The 17,523-nt window shown below is 45.5% G+C and overlaps 1 protein-coding gene across 6 annotated transcripts in view; it reads right to left on the bottom strand.

Moving 5' to 3' along the window:
* Positions 1 to 17,523, bottom strand: part of dysf (dysferlin, limb girdle muscular dystrophy 2B (autosomal recessive)) — a 44,459-nt gene that overhangs the window by 2,874 nt on the left and 24,062 nt on the right. For 5 of the 6 annotated variants that reach the window (XM_029526971.1, XM_029526976.1, XM_029526972.1 and 2 more), the window contains 15 exons: positions 16,277 to 16,336; positions 10,898 to 10,996; positions 7,224 to 7,352; positions 6,820 to 6,975; positions 6,635 to 6,726; positions 5,321 to 5,491; positions 5,089 to 5,231; positions 4,504 to 4,643; positions 4,318 to 4,406; positions 4,140 to 4,235; positions 3,913 to 4,054; positions 1,638 to 1,737; positions 531 to 703; positions 337 to 446; positions 104 to 251 (listed from right to left, as the gene is read on the bottom strand). In XM_029526971.1, coding sequence (XP_029382831.1) covers positions 104 to 251; positions 337 to 446; positions 531 to 703; positions 1,638 to 1,737; positions 3,913 to 4,054; positions 4,140 to 4,235; positions 4,318 to 4,406; positions 4,504 to 4,643; positions 5,089 to 5,231; positions 5,321 to 5,491; positions 6,635 to 6,726; positions 6,820 to 6,975; positions 7,224 to 7,352; positions 10,898 to 10,996; positions 16,277 to 16,336 — 1,848 coding nt within the window. The remainder of the gene's footprint in view (positions 1 to 103; positions 252 to 336; positions 447 to 530; positions 704 to 1,637; positions 1,738 to 3,912; positions 4,055 to 4,139; positions 4,236 to 4,317; positions 4,407 to 4,503; positions 4,644 to 5,088; positions 5,232 to 5,320; positions 5,492 to 6,634; positions 6,727 to 6,819; positions 6,976 to 7,223; positions 7,353 to 10,897; positions 10,997 to 16,276; positions 16,337 to 17,523) is intronic. The other variant, XM_029526973.1, reaches the window with a different exon arrangement.

Here is a 17,523-nt window from a genome sequence, read left to right as displayed (position 1 = left end):
GCTTTATTTCTGATTTCATTATTCATGTTCTTTTATTATTGTAAAAATCAAGTTCTTATTTGTCCATGATTGTGTTTCACTTCACATTCACACTCAAACTTGCCGGGAAGGAGTAGAGGAAGACGCCGAGGAAGAGGAGGATGAGGAAGAGGATGATGAAGAGGATGATGAACCATTTGAAGCGCCTCCACAGGATGAACTTCAGGGTCTTGTAGGGGGAGGAGAACCAGAGGAAGGAGGTTTCTGGACGTCTGGGAGGAGAGTCGGAGGGTGGGGCTCAGTTAGACAGTGTGTGTCTGTGTGTGTGTGTGTTTTGTGTGTCTGTGTGTGTCTCACTGAGGCTCCTCCAGGTGGGGGTTCATGTTGGGCTCGTCTCTGCCGACGCCGGCCGGCCTCTCCTCCTGCTCCTGCTCCGTCACGATCTCCAGAGACATCTCCACCTTCCCCTGAGACGCACAACAAACACACAGTCATCCCGCCTGTTTGCTGATGGAAGAAGTGTGTCTTTGTGTGTCTGTGTGTGTCCTCACGGCGATGGTCTTCTGCCCGTTCTGCTCACAGCTGCAGGGCCACCAGCCTTTGACGGTCTTCTGCTCGAACAGAGACACCAGGTGGTCCGCCGGCTGCTCCAGAAGCTCCAGGTTACATTTCTGCGGAGACTTGGCCGGACGCAGCATGTGGTTCAGGTCCATGACCAGGTGACCTGCAGGGGGCGCACACAGGCAGGGACCCCTGATCAAAATAAACACTTTAAAACGAACCATCTAGTCCATCACAGTTCTGCTCACTTTTCTCTTTAATATAAAATTATAAATATATTTAGAATAAGTCTGCGTCCATGTGGCCGGTGCTGAGTTCACGGTCTATGGGAAAGTGGGAACTTTGATTTATCGTCTAGTGTTTGGTCCACCTCAGATGGTTTACTTGATAAAATGTCAACATGTTTATCTGGAAGAAGATTTTTGAAGTGAATCTGTTTGGAAACCATCAGTGAGTTTAGATGGACAGGAAAGGAGGCTCAGTCGTGACATTTGGTGGATCCTTTGGCGAAGGGACGTTAAGCTCAGAGAGACAGTGGGTTGATGAACGACTGGACGTCCACTGGAAACTTTTTTTCTTTTTCAGGACCAGCTGCAGTTTGACGGGCTGATTGCAGGAAAATGGCCGCTGCACTGGGAGATGAACCGCCAGTGGCCGAGGCTGATGAGCCAAAGACAGACGGGCGAGGAAAAAATGCCTTGAAGTGGCGAGCCGGTGACAGACTGGACCAGATCAGAGTCTGGATTCCTCATCTTCGTCCTCGCACCGCAGACGGACGCCTCGTCTGCTGACCACCATCCTCCCTGCAGCGGTGAGTTATTGAGAATCAAGGAGGAAAAACAGAAACAGGTCTGTCCTCCCTCGGAAAAGGAAGAGTGTTAATTCCAAAGATAAATGTTATCACAGAGCCTGAAGAGGAAAGACTGGAAATCTGAAAAGCTTTTAAAGGATCCTGATCGATTTTCTCTTCTATTCTGGAGTGAAGCTCCTGGTTTGTCCCCTGAGTTTTTACTTCCTGTCTTTGTCAGTCCACCGTCCACTCCTCACTTCAACACAAAGTAAACACACGCAGACACACACTCAGATGTGGGTTTTACCGAGGTAGTCGTCGAAGGAGAACTTGTCGTTGTCCCAGATCTGGATGGTGAGTCTTGGAGGCAGTTTAGTCTCGGCTTTATCCAGACTCCAGAAATGTTCCTGCAGACACACAAGACAGAACAAACTCAGACAGAGAAACAAGTTCTGCTTCGGCGTGTTCTCTTCAAATCTCCAGGTCACTTAGAAACAGCAGGTTTGTGTAGTGACATCGACCTGAAGAAGGGGAGTCCCGAAAGGAGTGAAATGTGAGTTGGTGTGTGTCTGTTGTGTAACTAAGCTTTTGTTGGGATGAACCTGAAGAAGGATTGTGGGTTTGTCACATCTCTCACTGCAGCACCACTTCCACACTGTGTGCATCTGAACACACACTATTATCACCTTCTCTGAGTTTACACTAAACTGTCAGTGTGTCTCATCTGTGTGTTAAAGCTTCACTGTGCAGCTGCTGCTTCCTCTCTCTCTCTCTCTTTCCATTCCCTCACTCGTCCTTTTTATCTGTGTGTGACGCTCTTTGGCCGCCGTTGTGTCGATTTAACCACCCAAAAAAAAAAAAAAAAAGGCTTTTCACACCTGAAATCGAATGGTTCCCCTGCGGTTCGTGGTAAAATGTCAGATCTGTAATGGTTCCCTAAAATACTCTGCGAGGAGGATTTTCCATTTAACAGCCTCACACAAGGCGGCTGCACCAAACTGTGCTCTGAATTTTGTGGATCTTTCTATGAACCAGGACAGATGATGATGGATTTATAGCAAAGTGAAGAGAGGGAGAGAGGAGGGAGGAGGGAGGGGGGGGGGAGAGAGAGAGAAAGAGAGAGAGAGACGCTGTAGCTGCTAAAATCAATGTAACTTTACCCTCAATAACAAAAAGAGGAGAGAGAATATCTGATTGTGAAAATAGTTGCTTTACCTTTAAATGACTTTTTGTGAATGACTCCCTGAATCCACATCACATATAACAACACGCACAAACACTCAAGGTACACACACTACACTCTGTGTGTGTGCGTGTGTGTGCGTGTGTGTTCACCACTTGGCTGACTTTATCCACAAACTCCGTCCAAGAACATGAAGTTATCACTCCACAGCTTTCACAAGCTGCACAAGTGTGTGTGTGTGTGTGTGTGTGAGATGCTGTCAGATATTGCACGTGCACACACACACACACACACACACACACACAATCAGTGGAGGATCTTGGTCGGTCTTCTTGCTCGCTTCTTCATCGATCTCTCTCAAATCACATCAGCTCAGTTGGCGTCAACGTGAGGTCACAATATTTCATGAAATTACATTCTGCTGAAATCCATAAACCAATCAACACACACTTCTGACTAGAAATAACACACAAAGAGATGAATACAAATGACTTCGGGATTATTTCTCTTTTTTTTTTTACCTCAAATTATTAACATTTTTTTAAAATAAAAGATGTTTTACTGATTCTGACTGAATGTGAACAGAAAACACTTTTATATGCTAGGAAGGGATTTGTGACGGTGATTAGAGGTTATTTATTATAATAACATTAACATCTGTTTAAAATGTGTTTTTATGTTTCAGGTAAAATCAGGTGAGACTTTTATTCTGCAAACAGACTAGTTCCTGTTTGGGGTTTTTTGTAAGTGTATATTATAGAAAACTTTATGATATACATTTAGTTAGGAGGCTTTTAATGTGACACAGCTGATATAAATAATATCCAGAGAACTTGACTTGGCCGTTGAATCGGACGTCAGTAAGTTTAGAGGAAGTGTGACTGGTCTGCTCTCAGCGTGATGACGATGATGTTAGTGTCAGTGGTTATCCCACCGGCCGCCGACGCCGACTCACTTTGTGGCTCCGGCTGTGTTTTGTGGGTCTTTTAATTTAAAACTCCCTCTCGTCTTTTCAGCTGGCTGATTGAGGATGCTGCTACAAGTGAGCGAACGCTGCCGTAAAACATGTCGGTCGGGGGGCCGTGGCAGCTGAACAGGCTCTCTGTCAGACCAACACAAGCAAATGACAGCCATGTTGTGATTCCAGTTTTCACTGTGATCTTGGTTTCACTGTTCACTGTGTTGATCGTAGATCACGGTAGATTAGTCAGGAGGCTCAGGTCTGTCGGTTTTCTGACGCAGCATGAAAGATATTTGTTGCTCTAATTTTGTCACGTCACGTTGGAGGTGGACCACCATTGTAGATAATTCACATCGGTTCAGTTTAGTTGGACACAATCAAAGAATAAAGTAAGAAATGAAAAATAGGAAAATGGACAGATAAGAGGAATGTTTGTACCTTCTTGTCGACGACACACAGCTGCTCTGCTGGTAAATAGTGGAAGGGAAACAGGAACCGGTAGTTGAAGTTGCCCTCGCCCCCCAGAGAGCGGTAATGGACGTCGGTCTTCTGCTTGTTGTGTTCGTGGCCGTCGAGCCAGCTGAGGATGAGCGGACAGAAAGCAGCTGATGGTGGTGCTACTGTTTGTTTGTTTGTTTGTTAGTTTGCCGTTGTTGAGGTCGTACCCTTTGACGTAGATGTCGCTCATCTTCTCCCCGCTGAGGCTGACGTCGTCCAGGATGACGTCACTGGTGTTCCAGATGATGCAGCGCAGGAAAAACCTGAGCAGGAACAGAACTGATTAGCTCGACCATCGCTGGATTTATGGATCACTGTTGACTGTTTGTGTGTCTGTGTTCCTACTTCTTGGCCTTGCGTGGTGTGATGTTGAACGGGGGTCCCGGCGGTCCCAGGGACTTGGGGAACAGGTCGACCCACATCATCAGACGCCCCTGACGGACAGCGAGCAATCAGAACGTGGAAACAGAAAAAAAAAAAGAAACCCAAACAGTCCGATCTAATAAAAACAGACAGGGTGGCGTTGGTCACCTGTTCGATCTCCGGCTGCAGCGGGCTGTACAGCGGCCTCGTCTCCACGTGTTCGGGTACCAGACCCATTTTCCTCAGGATGTGGAGGGACAGACGCTCCTTGATTGGACCGAGGTGACGTTTGGCCTCGTGTTTGTCTTCTGAAAAAACACACAGACACGAACTAAATGGCTGTTAAGGCTCCAAGAGACCAGAGTGGAAATCCAGGATCCTGGGCGGACTGGGAGGGGAGGGGTCCACTTAGGAATTATTCATTATTCACACCGAGCTGCTCGTTGGTCTCTGCAGACGGACGAGGAAAGTCTCTGCTGCTTCCAAGCAAAATGAAAATATCAAGCTAACGTCAAACGTTTATGACCATAAACTCAGAGTCACCTCTGCTGAGGGGGGAGAGCAGAGGAGACAAAAGAGAGCAGCAGGGAAGAATATTAGGAAAGGAATCAATATGAGGAGACAAAAGAGAACAAGGAAATGAGATGAAGACAAAATGAAAAGAGCAATCGAGGCAAGGAAACAAGGAAAGATGACAAGCAGGAAGTGTATTTGCTGTGAAATGAATGAAGATCTGACCGGATCTAGACTCACCGAGGTCTGCAGCCGTGTACTGGTCTCCCCTGAAGTGGACCACGTCGTCTTGGTAAACAGGTTTTCGCAGGTTTCGCCGCTCACACAGTCTGCACAGCAGCTGTCGCGGCGTCAGCTGGTCCCGCCACTGGTTCACCCCCGACCTGGCGGGCGAGAGCACGTGAGGAAGAGATAGGACTGCAGCCTAAATGACAGGAAGTGCTAAAGGTGTCGGGCGAGCGCGTCTACTCACACGCAGTATGACTGCGGCAGGCCGCACGTGGCGCCATATTTGGACAGGAAGCGGTTCTCCAGGTCGATCACGGTCTCGCCGATCTTCTCGTCTTTGGTTAGCATGTCATGGTCGTACAGCATGACCCGGAGGTCCTTCTCCATGGGGAGGGAGCAGGTCAGCTCAAACATCCTGCACGAAAAAGGAAAACTTTTGATGACTTCACATTCACAATGGGACGGCATGTGGTTGGAGCTGATGAGACATTTCTGACATGATGAGACAAAACATGATGAGCTTTGATGGAAAACAAGACGAGAGCTGATGAGACATCGTGTTTCAGGGGGGGGACTTCTGTTGGACAGAAAGAGAAGATGAAGAAGTCTCCACTTTGGATTCGTCCTCTGAGGACGAAGCTACACCAAGAACTCGTCTCATCCAGTGTCTGTCCTCCTGCTGTGATCGGTGTGAGTGCGGCGCCTCCTCCTGGTCTGAGCCTGAATCACTGTAGCAGGACGAGGAGACCCGGAGTTGACCTGTCCTCTGTAAAAGCAGGACGTGTCCGTGGAAAATGTCTTCCTCGGTTTCGTTTTCGGACTGGAGCGAGTTGGCCGTGGACGTGAGCTGACTTTCACTTTTCAGCCTCTCCAACATAAACCGTAATTATCTGACACTTTGAAGATGAAGACGTCGGAGCAGTTTGGCAGCAGGTGCTTTTTCCACATTCAGACGTTCAGCCAGTTGGTTTGTGGTAAACTGATTGAGTGGAAATTTGCTCGGAGCTATGCACAACTACAACCGACTTAAATAATAAAAGCCTGAAAGAGCAACTTAAAACTGAGTTCACCTTGACAGAACGTATTTGGGGCAGAGTCCCCAAGACGTTTTTGTTTGACCGCCTCACCGCGAACAAGGTAGGTTGGTAAGTTGCTTTCCTGTGGGCTGCTCCTGGAGAAAACCACCTCACACTTTTTATGGTTTTACATAAAGTAAATTCACGACTCTTTGGTTTGGAGCTGAACCTGAAGAGCGCCACAGAACCGGCAGGCTGAACTCTCCTCTCCATCACTTGTCTGATTATTTATCTGACTTGTTCACAGTCTGCAGAGTTCTGGATATTAAATACTACAGAGACTTTACACATAAATCAGTGGATGAGTTCAAGGTTCTGAACGTCAATTCTACCTCGAATATTCTCAAATTAAAACCTAAATTCCAAAAAAATGTATTTATGTGTTTCCATTTTTTCCTGACATGAGATTAGTTGGTCGATCTGATTGATGCAGATTTGAACTTTCAGGAAGTCATGGACGACCTGAAGGGGACGTTACGTACTTCCCGAACTCGGGGTCCAGCGTGCAGGGGATGTAGTTGTCATGGTCGTTGACGGTCTTTTTGCCCAGAGTGATCTTCACGTAGGGGTCACACTGAAAAGACAAAGCAGGACACAAACTTTCTATCGTCTTCACATCGTCCACTAAACGTTATGATGACAGCAAGGCTCCGCCCCCTCCACTCACCTTCCCATTGGCGTCTTTCGGCTGCAGTCCTTGAGCCTGGATGATGTAGACTCGGACCAAACACTCTTCGATCCCGTTGGGAGGAAGTTTCCTGAACTGCCTCGGGGGAGCCGGGGCAGAGGGGTCGTCTGGCAGGGGGTAGATCTTAAACATACCCTGGTCAATGAAAGAGGGGGGGCGAAGCAGACAAGACCAAGTTAAAGAGAGGAGGAGGAGACATTTTGGGATGTGTGGGTTTGTGTGGGTGTGACAAAACAACGCTTTGTCCGCAGCAAAGCATGATGGGCCTTTTTGGTGACATTTCATGCCCTGATGCTTTTGTGATGTCATATTTAGTGACGTTTGCGACTTGGAGAAGCAACATAGCAACACAACACACCACAAACACGGACAACAGCTTCTACCTTGAACTCTCCCACCACGGACGGATCCTCGCCCTCGTCCTGAGTCTTTCCTCTGTACAGTTTGAACGTCTGGCAGAAATCAGACAGACCCTGGAACCCCTCCACCTTCTCCAGCTCCTGGTCGTACACCTGAGCAGGACGAGGACACGTTATTACATTTTCATACCTTTATTCTGTCCTGAGAGGTGGAGGAGAGAAAAGTGGAGAGTTTTTGGTGAATAATTCATTCTTACAACAACACGACGAACAGAAACACACACACACACATTATTCTATATGGCATCATAGCTGAGATTTGGCCAACGTAATTCCACTGGATTCAAACTGCAGCCAAGAGCTACTCAACACTATATTACACTCTCACTGCAGGGGCTGGCACTCAACACTGTGTGTGTGTGTGTGTGTGTAAATTTACACACGGTTTCTTGGCAGGGGTGTTTATGTGTCAAAAGTACAAAAAGATTCATTTGTTTTCATTAGCGATGTTTGTTTAGATCACACACACACACAGCACAGACGTGCACAGACACACACATGCCCTCATTCTCTCTCGATCATCAGAGTGACAGCTCGGACTGCTGCTGAAAAGGCGAACTCTAACAAAGGGAGCTGGAAACATTTGGTTCACTTCAGCCCAACACAACTACTGTTCTCTGAGGAGGAGGAGGGTGAAGGTTAAAGTGAAAAATAAAAGATTAATCACACATCACAGAAATGCTGTTTTATCAAAGTCCATCATGGAGCCCTTTAAAACTTTCTATTTCATTTTCTTTGCTATTAAATGAAAACAGTGACAGTTGGCTGCTCATCTGGGGCGACACTTCAAACAGGAACATCTACAGGATAATTAATAGGACACAGGTTGAATGGTAACTCGTAGTTAAACACAGACTTCCTTCCTTGACCAGCTCCGGCTCTGGTACCGATCCATTCAGACTCCTGGCACGTACGCAAACGAACTTCCAAAAACGAGAATGACGCACAACTGGTGGTATTTGAGTGAAAACCAGACACACTGCTCATGAAAGTGGTTTATTAAAATGAGTTGAAAGAGAGAGGAGAAAGGTTATGAAAGCAACTTTCTTTAGGAACCGAGAAAGAAAGAGGGACGAAGGAGACGAAAGAAAAGGACGCCGGCGAAGATGGTTGAAAGAATTGGAGAGGAAGAGAGAGCAATGATGTAAACTAAAGAGAAGTAAATTTCAGTACTCAGACACCCAAACACCACCAAAGAGTCAAAACCGCAGCACATTCATAAAAGTGGATCTGTCCTTTTAAATGTGAACATACACAGAGGTAGATGAGGTTGTGTTACTTCAGAGAGGATGGACGACCACACACCAAAACACCTTAACCTAGTTTTGTGCAGAGGCTGGAAACAGTAGGATGCAGCCTCACTGATAAATTCCCGTTGAGTTGCTGCAATTTGACCAAATCCCCTGAGCCCAAAAAGAATTTCCCCCCAAAAAACCGCTATAATAAAAGAGATGTCGAGAAAACTGTTGACAGGAAAGAACCGCAAACCAGATCGATGATGTTCTGCAGGCGGCACGTCACCAGAACAAACATTTTTGGCTTTTTCATGTAAATGAATGGACTCCTTGTACTCCGTTATCCGCCTGCTCACTAACATGTATCTTTGTGAAATGTGTAAAAATAAATAAATAAATAAAACAAAGTATCATTGTGGTGATTTTTTGTTTTTACAGAAAAATATTTCAGGCCTGCATAGATTTAAATCATAAATGATACCAAGTCAACCAAAAGATTGTTTTCATAAATAACATTTTTTGTAAAGGTTGAAGGTCGTGTTAACCCTGAAATGGATGACAGGAGTCCAACCGGCCAATCAAGCTTTCATTTTGTCCGTGAGGAGAAAATGCACTTTGACCAGCTGGATGAATCCTCGGCCACACAGTTTGGGCCAGTTTGCTGAACTGGTCTGTGTTTGCATGGAGCCAGTTCTGTCAGACCTCCATGGTGGCAGGACGACATGGAAACAGAAACAGAAAGGTGGCAAAAAAAAAAAAACGGGGGCAGCAGAGCCGAGGCCGAAAGGAAAGGTGAGCGTATTCGGAGGGAGTTTACGTTGGGTCAGAGCGAGGCTGGAAACTGTGTCTCAGCTAACAGTAGCAAACACAAAGATTGTAAAAGAGAGGCAGGCGGGCGGGGGGAGAGGAGGTGACAGGAAGGTAAAGGGGGGAGGAAAGGTTGGAAACAGCGGCTCATTTCCCCGTGACAGTAGCAGATCTGAGTGAAAAGGGTTTGCAGAGGGATGAATAAACGGGGGCCGGCAGAGAGTAGGTGGAGGGCGAAGCTGAGGCAGAGCGACGATCGTCGGTCAGTTCACCAGTTTCCATCCAGCTGTCGAGCAAATTTTCAGCAAAGTTTTTGAAACGTCGCAAAAACTCAGAAGCAACTTAGATGTGTTTCCATCGGCCGCGGTTCAAACCATTTAATGGGCTCCATGAACGAAGAAAATGGAAAGAGCCTTTCACGGGTCGGCGACGGCCGGGAGAGCCGTTATTGTTCTCTTTTGTGTCGTTTAGTTCGAGCCAGATTTCAAGAAACGTTCTTCATTGGGGCACGAGCAACCTGCCCTTTCTGGAACATTTCTGGTAGTTAGAGGGTAATTTTCAAAGACTGCTAGGCCCCTTATTTTACAGATGCTTCTCAAATTAATTGCATGATTTATTAAGCCAGGGGAAAAAAGTCTTGTTTGGCAATGTGTCACGAGTAAGTAAGGAAACGTGCGTTGTGGCTTAAAAACAAACCGAAGGGTCCGCCAAAGAAGAGTTAAAGCGGCTGCACTGATGTGAAATGGCTTTCAAGGGAGAGGTTAGAGGTCTAATTTAGGAAAAGGCCAAATTCTGACATGATTAGTCATTTGTTTGGGCGTCAGACAAGAAGACTGACGTTTGCTTTGAGTCCCCGTGGAAGGAAAGGTCGGCGTTTGGGCCGAGAGAATCGGGATAAAGGTTGAGCGTAGCGTGGGCGATGGCGGGATGGAAAGGGGGGGTGGCTCCTGGGATGGCGGCTGAACCGTGGCAAACCCTGAAAGGACAAAGCTGAAGACAGACGTCGACAACGGCTGACGTGATCGCTCGTTTTCGTCCTCGCCAAACGTCGGAGCGCGGCCTTTTCCCTACGTGCGTCCCACTGCAGCGTTCCCGAAGCGAATGCACCGAGGGTGAGTCATCGCAGTCGTTCGGAAAACGGCTGGAATGTCACGGCGCCAGGCTTTGAGGACGGGGCATGAGAAGAAGGGGGAGGCCGAAGGGAACTGGCAGGAGGGCAAAAATGTGATTTAAATGGTGAAGTTCTGGTTAACGAGCAAAACATTTTAAAAAGTGGAACAAAGAGCTGCACTGTCTCCATCTTCTCCTCCCTCACATTCACTTCATTGATCTTTATCTGTCCAACATTTACCGTCTTATTTCCCTCCAAAAGACACAGACAGACACACAGAGGAACAACTTTCATAGATAATGGATCTCCCACCATCACTGCTACAACAGCGTGTTATTAGCACGTAGCCAAACACACAAACCTCCACCTTTTGAATCCAAAAGCAGTCAGGATATTCCTATTAATGAACATCTTTTTTAAATCCACACAGAAACATGTTTTAAAAGCATCACACTGGTATTGTGCGACAGATTAAAGACTCCAACCTTCAGCGTGTCGAAGCCTCTCTCCAGGTACGTCCCACACTTGTTTTTCTCTCCTGTGGAGGCGTAGAACTTACTCCACCAGTCCATGAACTCTTCTTCCTGTCAGTCACATGATCAGAGGTCAGAGGTCAGCAGGTAGACAGTGAGCAGTTGAGTATGATGAGATAAGTCAGTGAAGGCACCTAAACGTAAAGATGATGATGTGTTGGTATTACAATTCGTCAAACTGTGTATTTTTATATTGATCACTTCAAATTCTTCTTTCTTTTAATGGTTTGTTTGGATTAATCTCTGAATTTCTCTTCTACACTGATAAAATCAAGAAAAACCATTTCAGAGTGTGCCCCAAAATGACGGCAGCTACCAGGGTTGATCAGAGTTTCATATCATGACCTCTGACCTTTTTTTTTTTTTTTTTAAACAAATGAACCCCCTGTTACTGTTTGCTTTTGTAGAGCAGCTCAGCGCCGGGCCCAGGCCAAAAAAACCAAAAACAAAACAAAAAAAAAACAACAACACGCTTTTACATGATTTTTTCCAATGATGCCAGCTCACGTCAACACAAGAAAAAAACTGCCTGGTGGCTCTGCAGCATTAAGGTCATGGTACAGTATTCGGGCTCTCTGAGGCAATGGAAACGGGCAAACGGCGGGACGGCAGCAGACGTGGACATCAGAGGTAACACGTTACAGTAAAATAACACACTGGAGTCCTTTTTGTGTGTTTACATATCCTTCAGTGTTCTGCAGACAGAAATATTTGCCCACCAAAAACACTGATTTATTGTGTTCAAGTGTGTTTCTTTTTGTCTGTGTGTTGTCAGATCATTGGACTCAAGATACACTGAAGTGGGCCTGAGCGGCGGTGACCTTTGACCTGTATAATAATAAAGTGTGAGACATAAAGTCAAGAAGAGACAAGACTCCAGAGTCAAATCCCAAATCAGGTCCAGGTCTTGAGTCCTAAGTTTGTGGACTTCACGTCAATGTTCAACTCTGAATTAGTTTTATTCTCCAAAATGCAGCCGCTGAAATCTTTGTCACTTTTGTGTAACGTTACTGGAATGACAACAAAATGTGCACAATGCTCTGATCCCTCTGCAGCCGTAAAGTCCAGTCTTTTTCTGTTGAGTCACGTCTGTTGCTTCATCAGATTCCTCACAAACACATCATGCACCGCTGGAGGCGGATTAATGAAAACAAACGCACACAAACTTACCCACTGTATCATCTAGATGGTCAGTTTAAGAGCAAGAGACAAGAGACAGACGTTAAATTTCATCGCACACAGCAGAGAGTCAGTCAGTGACAGACACACAGACGCTGACACAGTGTAACCGCACTCTAAAACAACAGGATTAAACACACTTTAAGTAGCTTTTCAACACATTTTCTTAATAGTTATTCCCATAAGGACGTCAGGGTTTCATTCCAAGATGAAACAGACGCCATTTAAAACGAAAAAAAAAAAAAAAAAAAAAAAATCGCTGTATTACAAAATGACTGCTGGCGTGAAAGTAAAGCTGTTAAAGTCTCACTATTACAACCATGAGTCACGTCGTCGTCCTGTTCTTTTGGGAGGGCCAAATATCTTTGTTTTTCAGTCGGTGACTGGCGGCTTTTTGCGGCTTGGAAACGAGTTTTTTTAATTATAAGAGATGATTTTTTTTCTTCATCTTTGAGTGAAACCCGGTTATTTAATCTTTATCAGGGCGAAGCAGCGCCGTCCATCAAATTTACTAAAAGTCTGTTCACTTTGGCAACACAGAGCTTTTATACAGACGCTCACTTTTAGGGATTTTCTCACAGAAGTGAAACCTCTGTCTGCCCAGGAGAGAGTGTGTGTGTGTGTGTGTGTGTGTGTTGGTTCTGACGCAACGAGGAAACGACTACAAAGATGGTGAATACCGAGGGGACAGATCAAACTACCAGCCTACTCCTTCACACACACACACACACACACACACACACACACACAAAAAACATACATTTAAGTTCGACCCGCCCTGCAACCTTCAACCCTCTGAGGAACACTCCCACTTAAAACACACTTGTGACGCATGCACCACTTTTTCCTTTATGTGTGTGTAGACATAAATGTAGAACAAAAGTGCTCTTATGGCACCGAGTTTGTGTGGAATCCCCTTTCTCCTACTTCCCACAGACTGAGAGACACACACTGACGAGGGGAAAACTATGGAATTCCTAATTTTTCCAAAGTGGCAACATGGCATGGAAAAGGGCAGCACGTGGCTTTTAACTAGGACATGACACACACACAAACTGGCACACGGCGCTCGGTGTATGAGGCGTGAAGTGTCTGGTGTGTGTTAATACGTCCTCTGTGGGCAGCCGGTGCCAGGCATTGATGACAGGGGCGCCAGAAAGTGTGTGTGTTTGTCAAGTCAATGACTCCTGATTCAGACAGATTAAGGCCGTCGGTGCAGCGTTCCAGACTGCGACGTGCACTAAGATACACTCAGGAGCTCGAACACACACACACACACACACTCTCAGCCTGCAGCGGTTGACTCAGGGTGTCAGTGCGGTTTGCAGCGTATCATTACGCCCTGCAGGGAAAGCCAGGCTAACCAAACCTGACTGGCATTGCCAAGAGCTCGGCGAGCCGAGAGGCTGGACTTACATAAGAGCTCTGAGCTGACGCCTCGTCGTGGGGAAACTCCTTCCACAGCAAAGGTCAGGGGTCAAAGGTCAGATGGGCAAACCGGGAACTGACGGAGATTTGTGATTGTAAATAAGAGCGCGAACAATCAAGAATGAAATCACCTGCTGGAAACCTCAGCAGACTGTTGGCCCTCCATGATGCATGAATAATTGCCACCCCTGCAGATGATGGGGCACTGGGGGCTACATGGTTACGAACTGGGGCAAAAAAAAAAAAAAATCATAAAATAAAAGCCCATTATACTGCTTAACTTTAATCTGATTTAAGACGCAGGGAGGTTTGCTGCTGGACCGCCACGGCGCTGGTTTTCTTTGACCTGGTTCGCCATCGCCAAAATAAACTGATGGATGTGAAGGAGTGTGGAAAAAAGGGGGATCGGTCTCTCAGAGGTGTCATTCCCTCCGGTTGCGGTCCAAAGGCCGAGCACAAAACCTCAAGTAAGAATCTGCGGCATTCTCAATAAACAACTGTCGTCTTCTTCTATCGCAGATTGACGCTGCACAGCAGTGACTTAATCTTCGTCCCATTCCTGACAGCTTTTCCATTCGCTGTGAAGCGCTCGTGCTGCCTGCTTCTTCTTCCTCTTCTTCTTCTTCTTCTCTTGGAAAGAGAGGTGCAGGAAATGACTCTGGACATCTCGACAGTTTGGAATAACCCGAAGAAGAACGTGGCAGTTATCATCCGGTGGAGTAATTTTAGGCTGATTTAGAGTAAAAAAAATGGCCCGTCGTGATGGAAAGATTATTTTTATTTGTCTGTAAATAAACCAGATTAAAACTGGGATGAACTCTTAACGCTCAGTATCACTCAGAGGTGTTCGGACACATCTCAGAAACTTTCTGAGCTCAAATATGTTGAAACTGCTGGAGTCTGGAGGTGAACAGCAGCTTACATCAGTCTGTGGCTGACATTAGCTGAACAAGAAAAACAACAATGATTTAGTAAGCTACTTTGACATCTTGTTTCTAGTCAGAGTGTCATTATAGCGCCATAAATGTGTGTTTCATAAACCCGCCCACCCCCCCACAAAAAAAAAAAAAAAAAATGCCACAAAGTCCCCTGGCATGAAGCCATTTCAGTGAGTTTCTCCGGTCTGAAGGAAGCCAGGAAGGATTTATGGAACTACAGCGTTTTCTGAGTGAGATTTTAACTCAACCTGACAAGTTTTTTGGCGACAAACTGGAATAGTTTTGATGGAAATTAAATGTAGAGCGACCACAATTATTGAAGGGGCAGAAATTTGTATGAATCACGTCGCCAATAAGGAGACGAAGCAACGCCAAATGGACTTGACAGCTTTTTCAAATACAACTAAAAGGGCGAAAGAACAAGAGGGAGATTGGTTTGATCCACGACAAATAGCATCAGCGAGCCTGGATGCTGCAGATGAAACGTGACACACAAATTTCGTTTTCTATGCCGGCGAACGTATGATCTTAAATTCTGCTCTGAGGTTTGTGGAGCCAGGACTCCACTGACAGACGATCTTCTTAAACCTTTCCAACTCTGAAACTGAACACCGACTGATCTGCCTTGGATGCCGCGCACACTTCTGAGCGCACACTCCGCTGCAGTAATCTGGTAATCATCAGACGTGCGTCCATGACCCGATCTTTTGGTCGCGAGCCAGAGATTAAGAAGCCAGGATTTACAGCACACGAGAGAGCGAGTCTTTCTTTTATTAGCCCTCCCCCTTCGGTCCGATTTTCTCTCCCGCCCTCGGCCTTTAGTGACTGTCTGCTCGTGGAGGGTTGTGGTATCGAGGATCTATAGCAGTTCTGTTGACTTTGGCCTCCGGCTAGACAGAAAACGGAGCCTTTAATTTGACTGGTCCCAATATCTGACCCTTAATAAAACAAATATCTTTGTTTGGAGAGAAAGGAATCATCCCCAATTACTGTCGACAAGTTGGGGGGGGGGGGGCACTACTGGATGTGGGCATGTGTGTGCACAGTCTGGTCTGGGTCAACTTCAGTCTTCAAATTGACCTGGCTTGGATAAATAAAATGGAAGAATGTAACAAGGAGTCGGGTCTCCTGCTCAAACCCAGACTTCCATTTCTTCTTCATCCGAAGCAAATGAAAGAACATTTTTCTTCGTCTTTATCTCAGTCCTTCCAGAGTTATCCGTCGGTGTCTTACTTAAAATAAACTTTCACTCTAAAAGTAGATCTCTGCCACCGTCTGCTGCTCCGTGTGGGTTAAAAGGAACAGAAAGAATAACATTTAGACTGTGTCTGAATTCATGGTTACAATCAGGGACTCCAAACATCCATTGGTTTCCACTCATTCAACTGGGAGGTAGAATTTAAGATTATTTCCACACTCACATGTCACTTAATCCCAGTACAAACCAAAATGAGTCATTCTCAGACTTGTGTTAATGTGATAATTAGTTCACTCAGATCGGGCTGGAGAGGGATTTTGGTTTTTGTTGTAACTCACAATTTGAAGTTTTTGTTTTAGAATGAAATCCGGTTTCTGAGTCACGACTGTTGGATTGTCACCTGTGTTCTGCAGAAAGGCAGCCGAATGTGAAAGGAATGCAGAAAATCTGAAGTTTGTGAGTTTGTCAAATTGTAAAGTTGTCAAAGTGAACAGACGTGAAGAGGTGTGACAGAGACAGACAGCCAAATGGAAAGTGTGTTTGGACATGAACGAATGAAACCGGTTAGAAGATGAGTTTGTTACCTACATGGAGGCTGGAACTAGAGGCTGAAAGGTTAATGATAGCTGAACTGGCTCCATCTGCAAACTACAACAAAAACACACACACTTTCAGGTTAGCTGGTTAGATTAGCCCATTTAACATCATTAGACACAACACAATCAACAACGGACGTATTAGTGACTCACAACGCACAAACATCATCGTCAACGTCACCTGTTCTCTCAAAGAGGCGACAATTAATCAAAAACCATGTAGACAAAAACATTTTCATGAGCGTGGCGCCATTTTTCAGGATTAGTAAACCGAAGGAGGAGCTGAGCATGATGGGAAAGGGTGAGGCGAGGACACAGCTGGGTGTGAATACAAATAACAGACGGGCTGTTTTCTGTAATTATTAACACATTTATATTAAAGTTTAAAGTGTAAATCCGCTCACATCAACAGAAGACACCGTTAGTTTATTTTAGCATAAAGCTTGTTTTCTGATCCCAAAAGCGGAAGGCCAGGAAAAGAAGTGTTACCTTCAAAATGTGGGATTTTTCAGCATCTGGATTCACAACTTGGAGTGAAATTAGATCTGATCAATAAAAACTGACTGTCGGAGGTCAGGACGTTTTTCAAATTAAAAGTCAAAACACTTTAATTGGACCGGAGGGGGAGCGGTCAGACACACACACACACACACACACACACACACAAGCTGAGCTCATAGTGAACATTTTCACCAAATGTTTAATATCGCCCCCCTCAAACACAACACGACAAATGAGTTTTTCCAACAGTGCAAGAAAGTGGAAAAACATTTTGTGTGTGTGTGGTTTGGGGAGTGAGGGGGGTTAATGTCAAAAGTATGAAGTAACAACTGTATATTAGAGACAGTCCCATTATGTCTCTTCTTATGTCTGTGTGTGAGAGATAGTTTGACCTCGTAACTTTACTACAGTCTTTTTGCTTTAAAGCTCTGCGTTACAACTTCATCAATACACACCATGGATGTGTGTGTGTCTGTGTGTAGATGAAGTTGTTGTGGCGCCTGTGGGTTACGGGAAAACAAAAAAGAGACACAAAAAAATTGAAAGACAAAGAGCAGAGAAGATTTAAAGCCGATGGAAGGACGACAGAGCAGATGATGAGATGAACCACAACAATGAAGAAGAAGACAAAGGAGGAGGAGGACGAAGAAGAAGAGGCCCTTTAATAAACCACCACATTAAATCAACTGTTAGCTGGATACACAAAGAAGGAATGAACAAAAAGCAAAGGGAGGAGAG

This window comes from Echeneis naucrates, chromosome 18 (assembly GCF_900963305.1).
Source record: "Echeneis naucrates chromosome 18, fEcheNa1.1, whole genome shotgun sequence".
Lineage (NCBI taxonomy): Eukaryota > Metazoa > Chordata > Actinopteri > Carangiformes > Echeneidae > Echeneis > Echeneis naucrates.
Note: the sequence above shows the minus strand (reverse complement) of the source record. Positions and strands in the feature narration are given on the sequence as shown.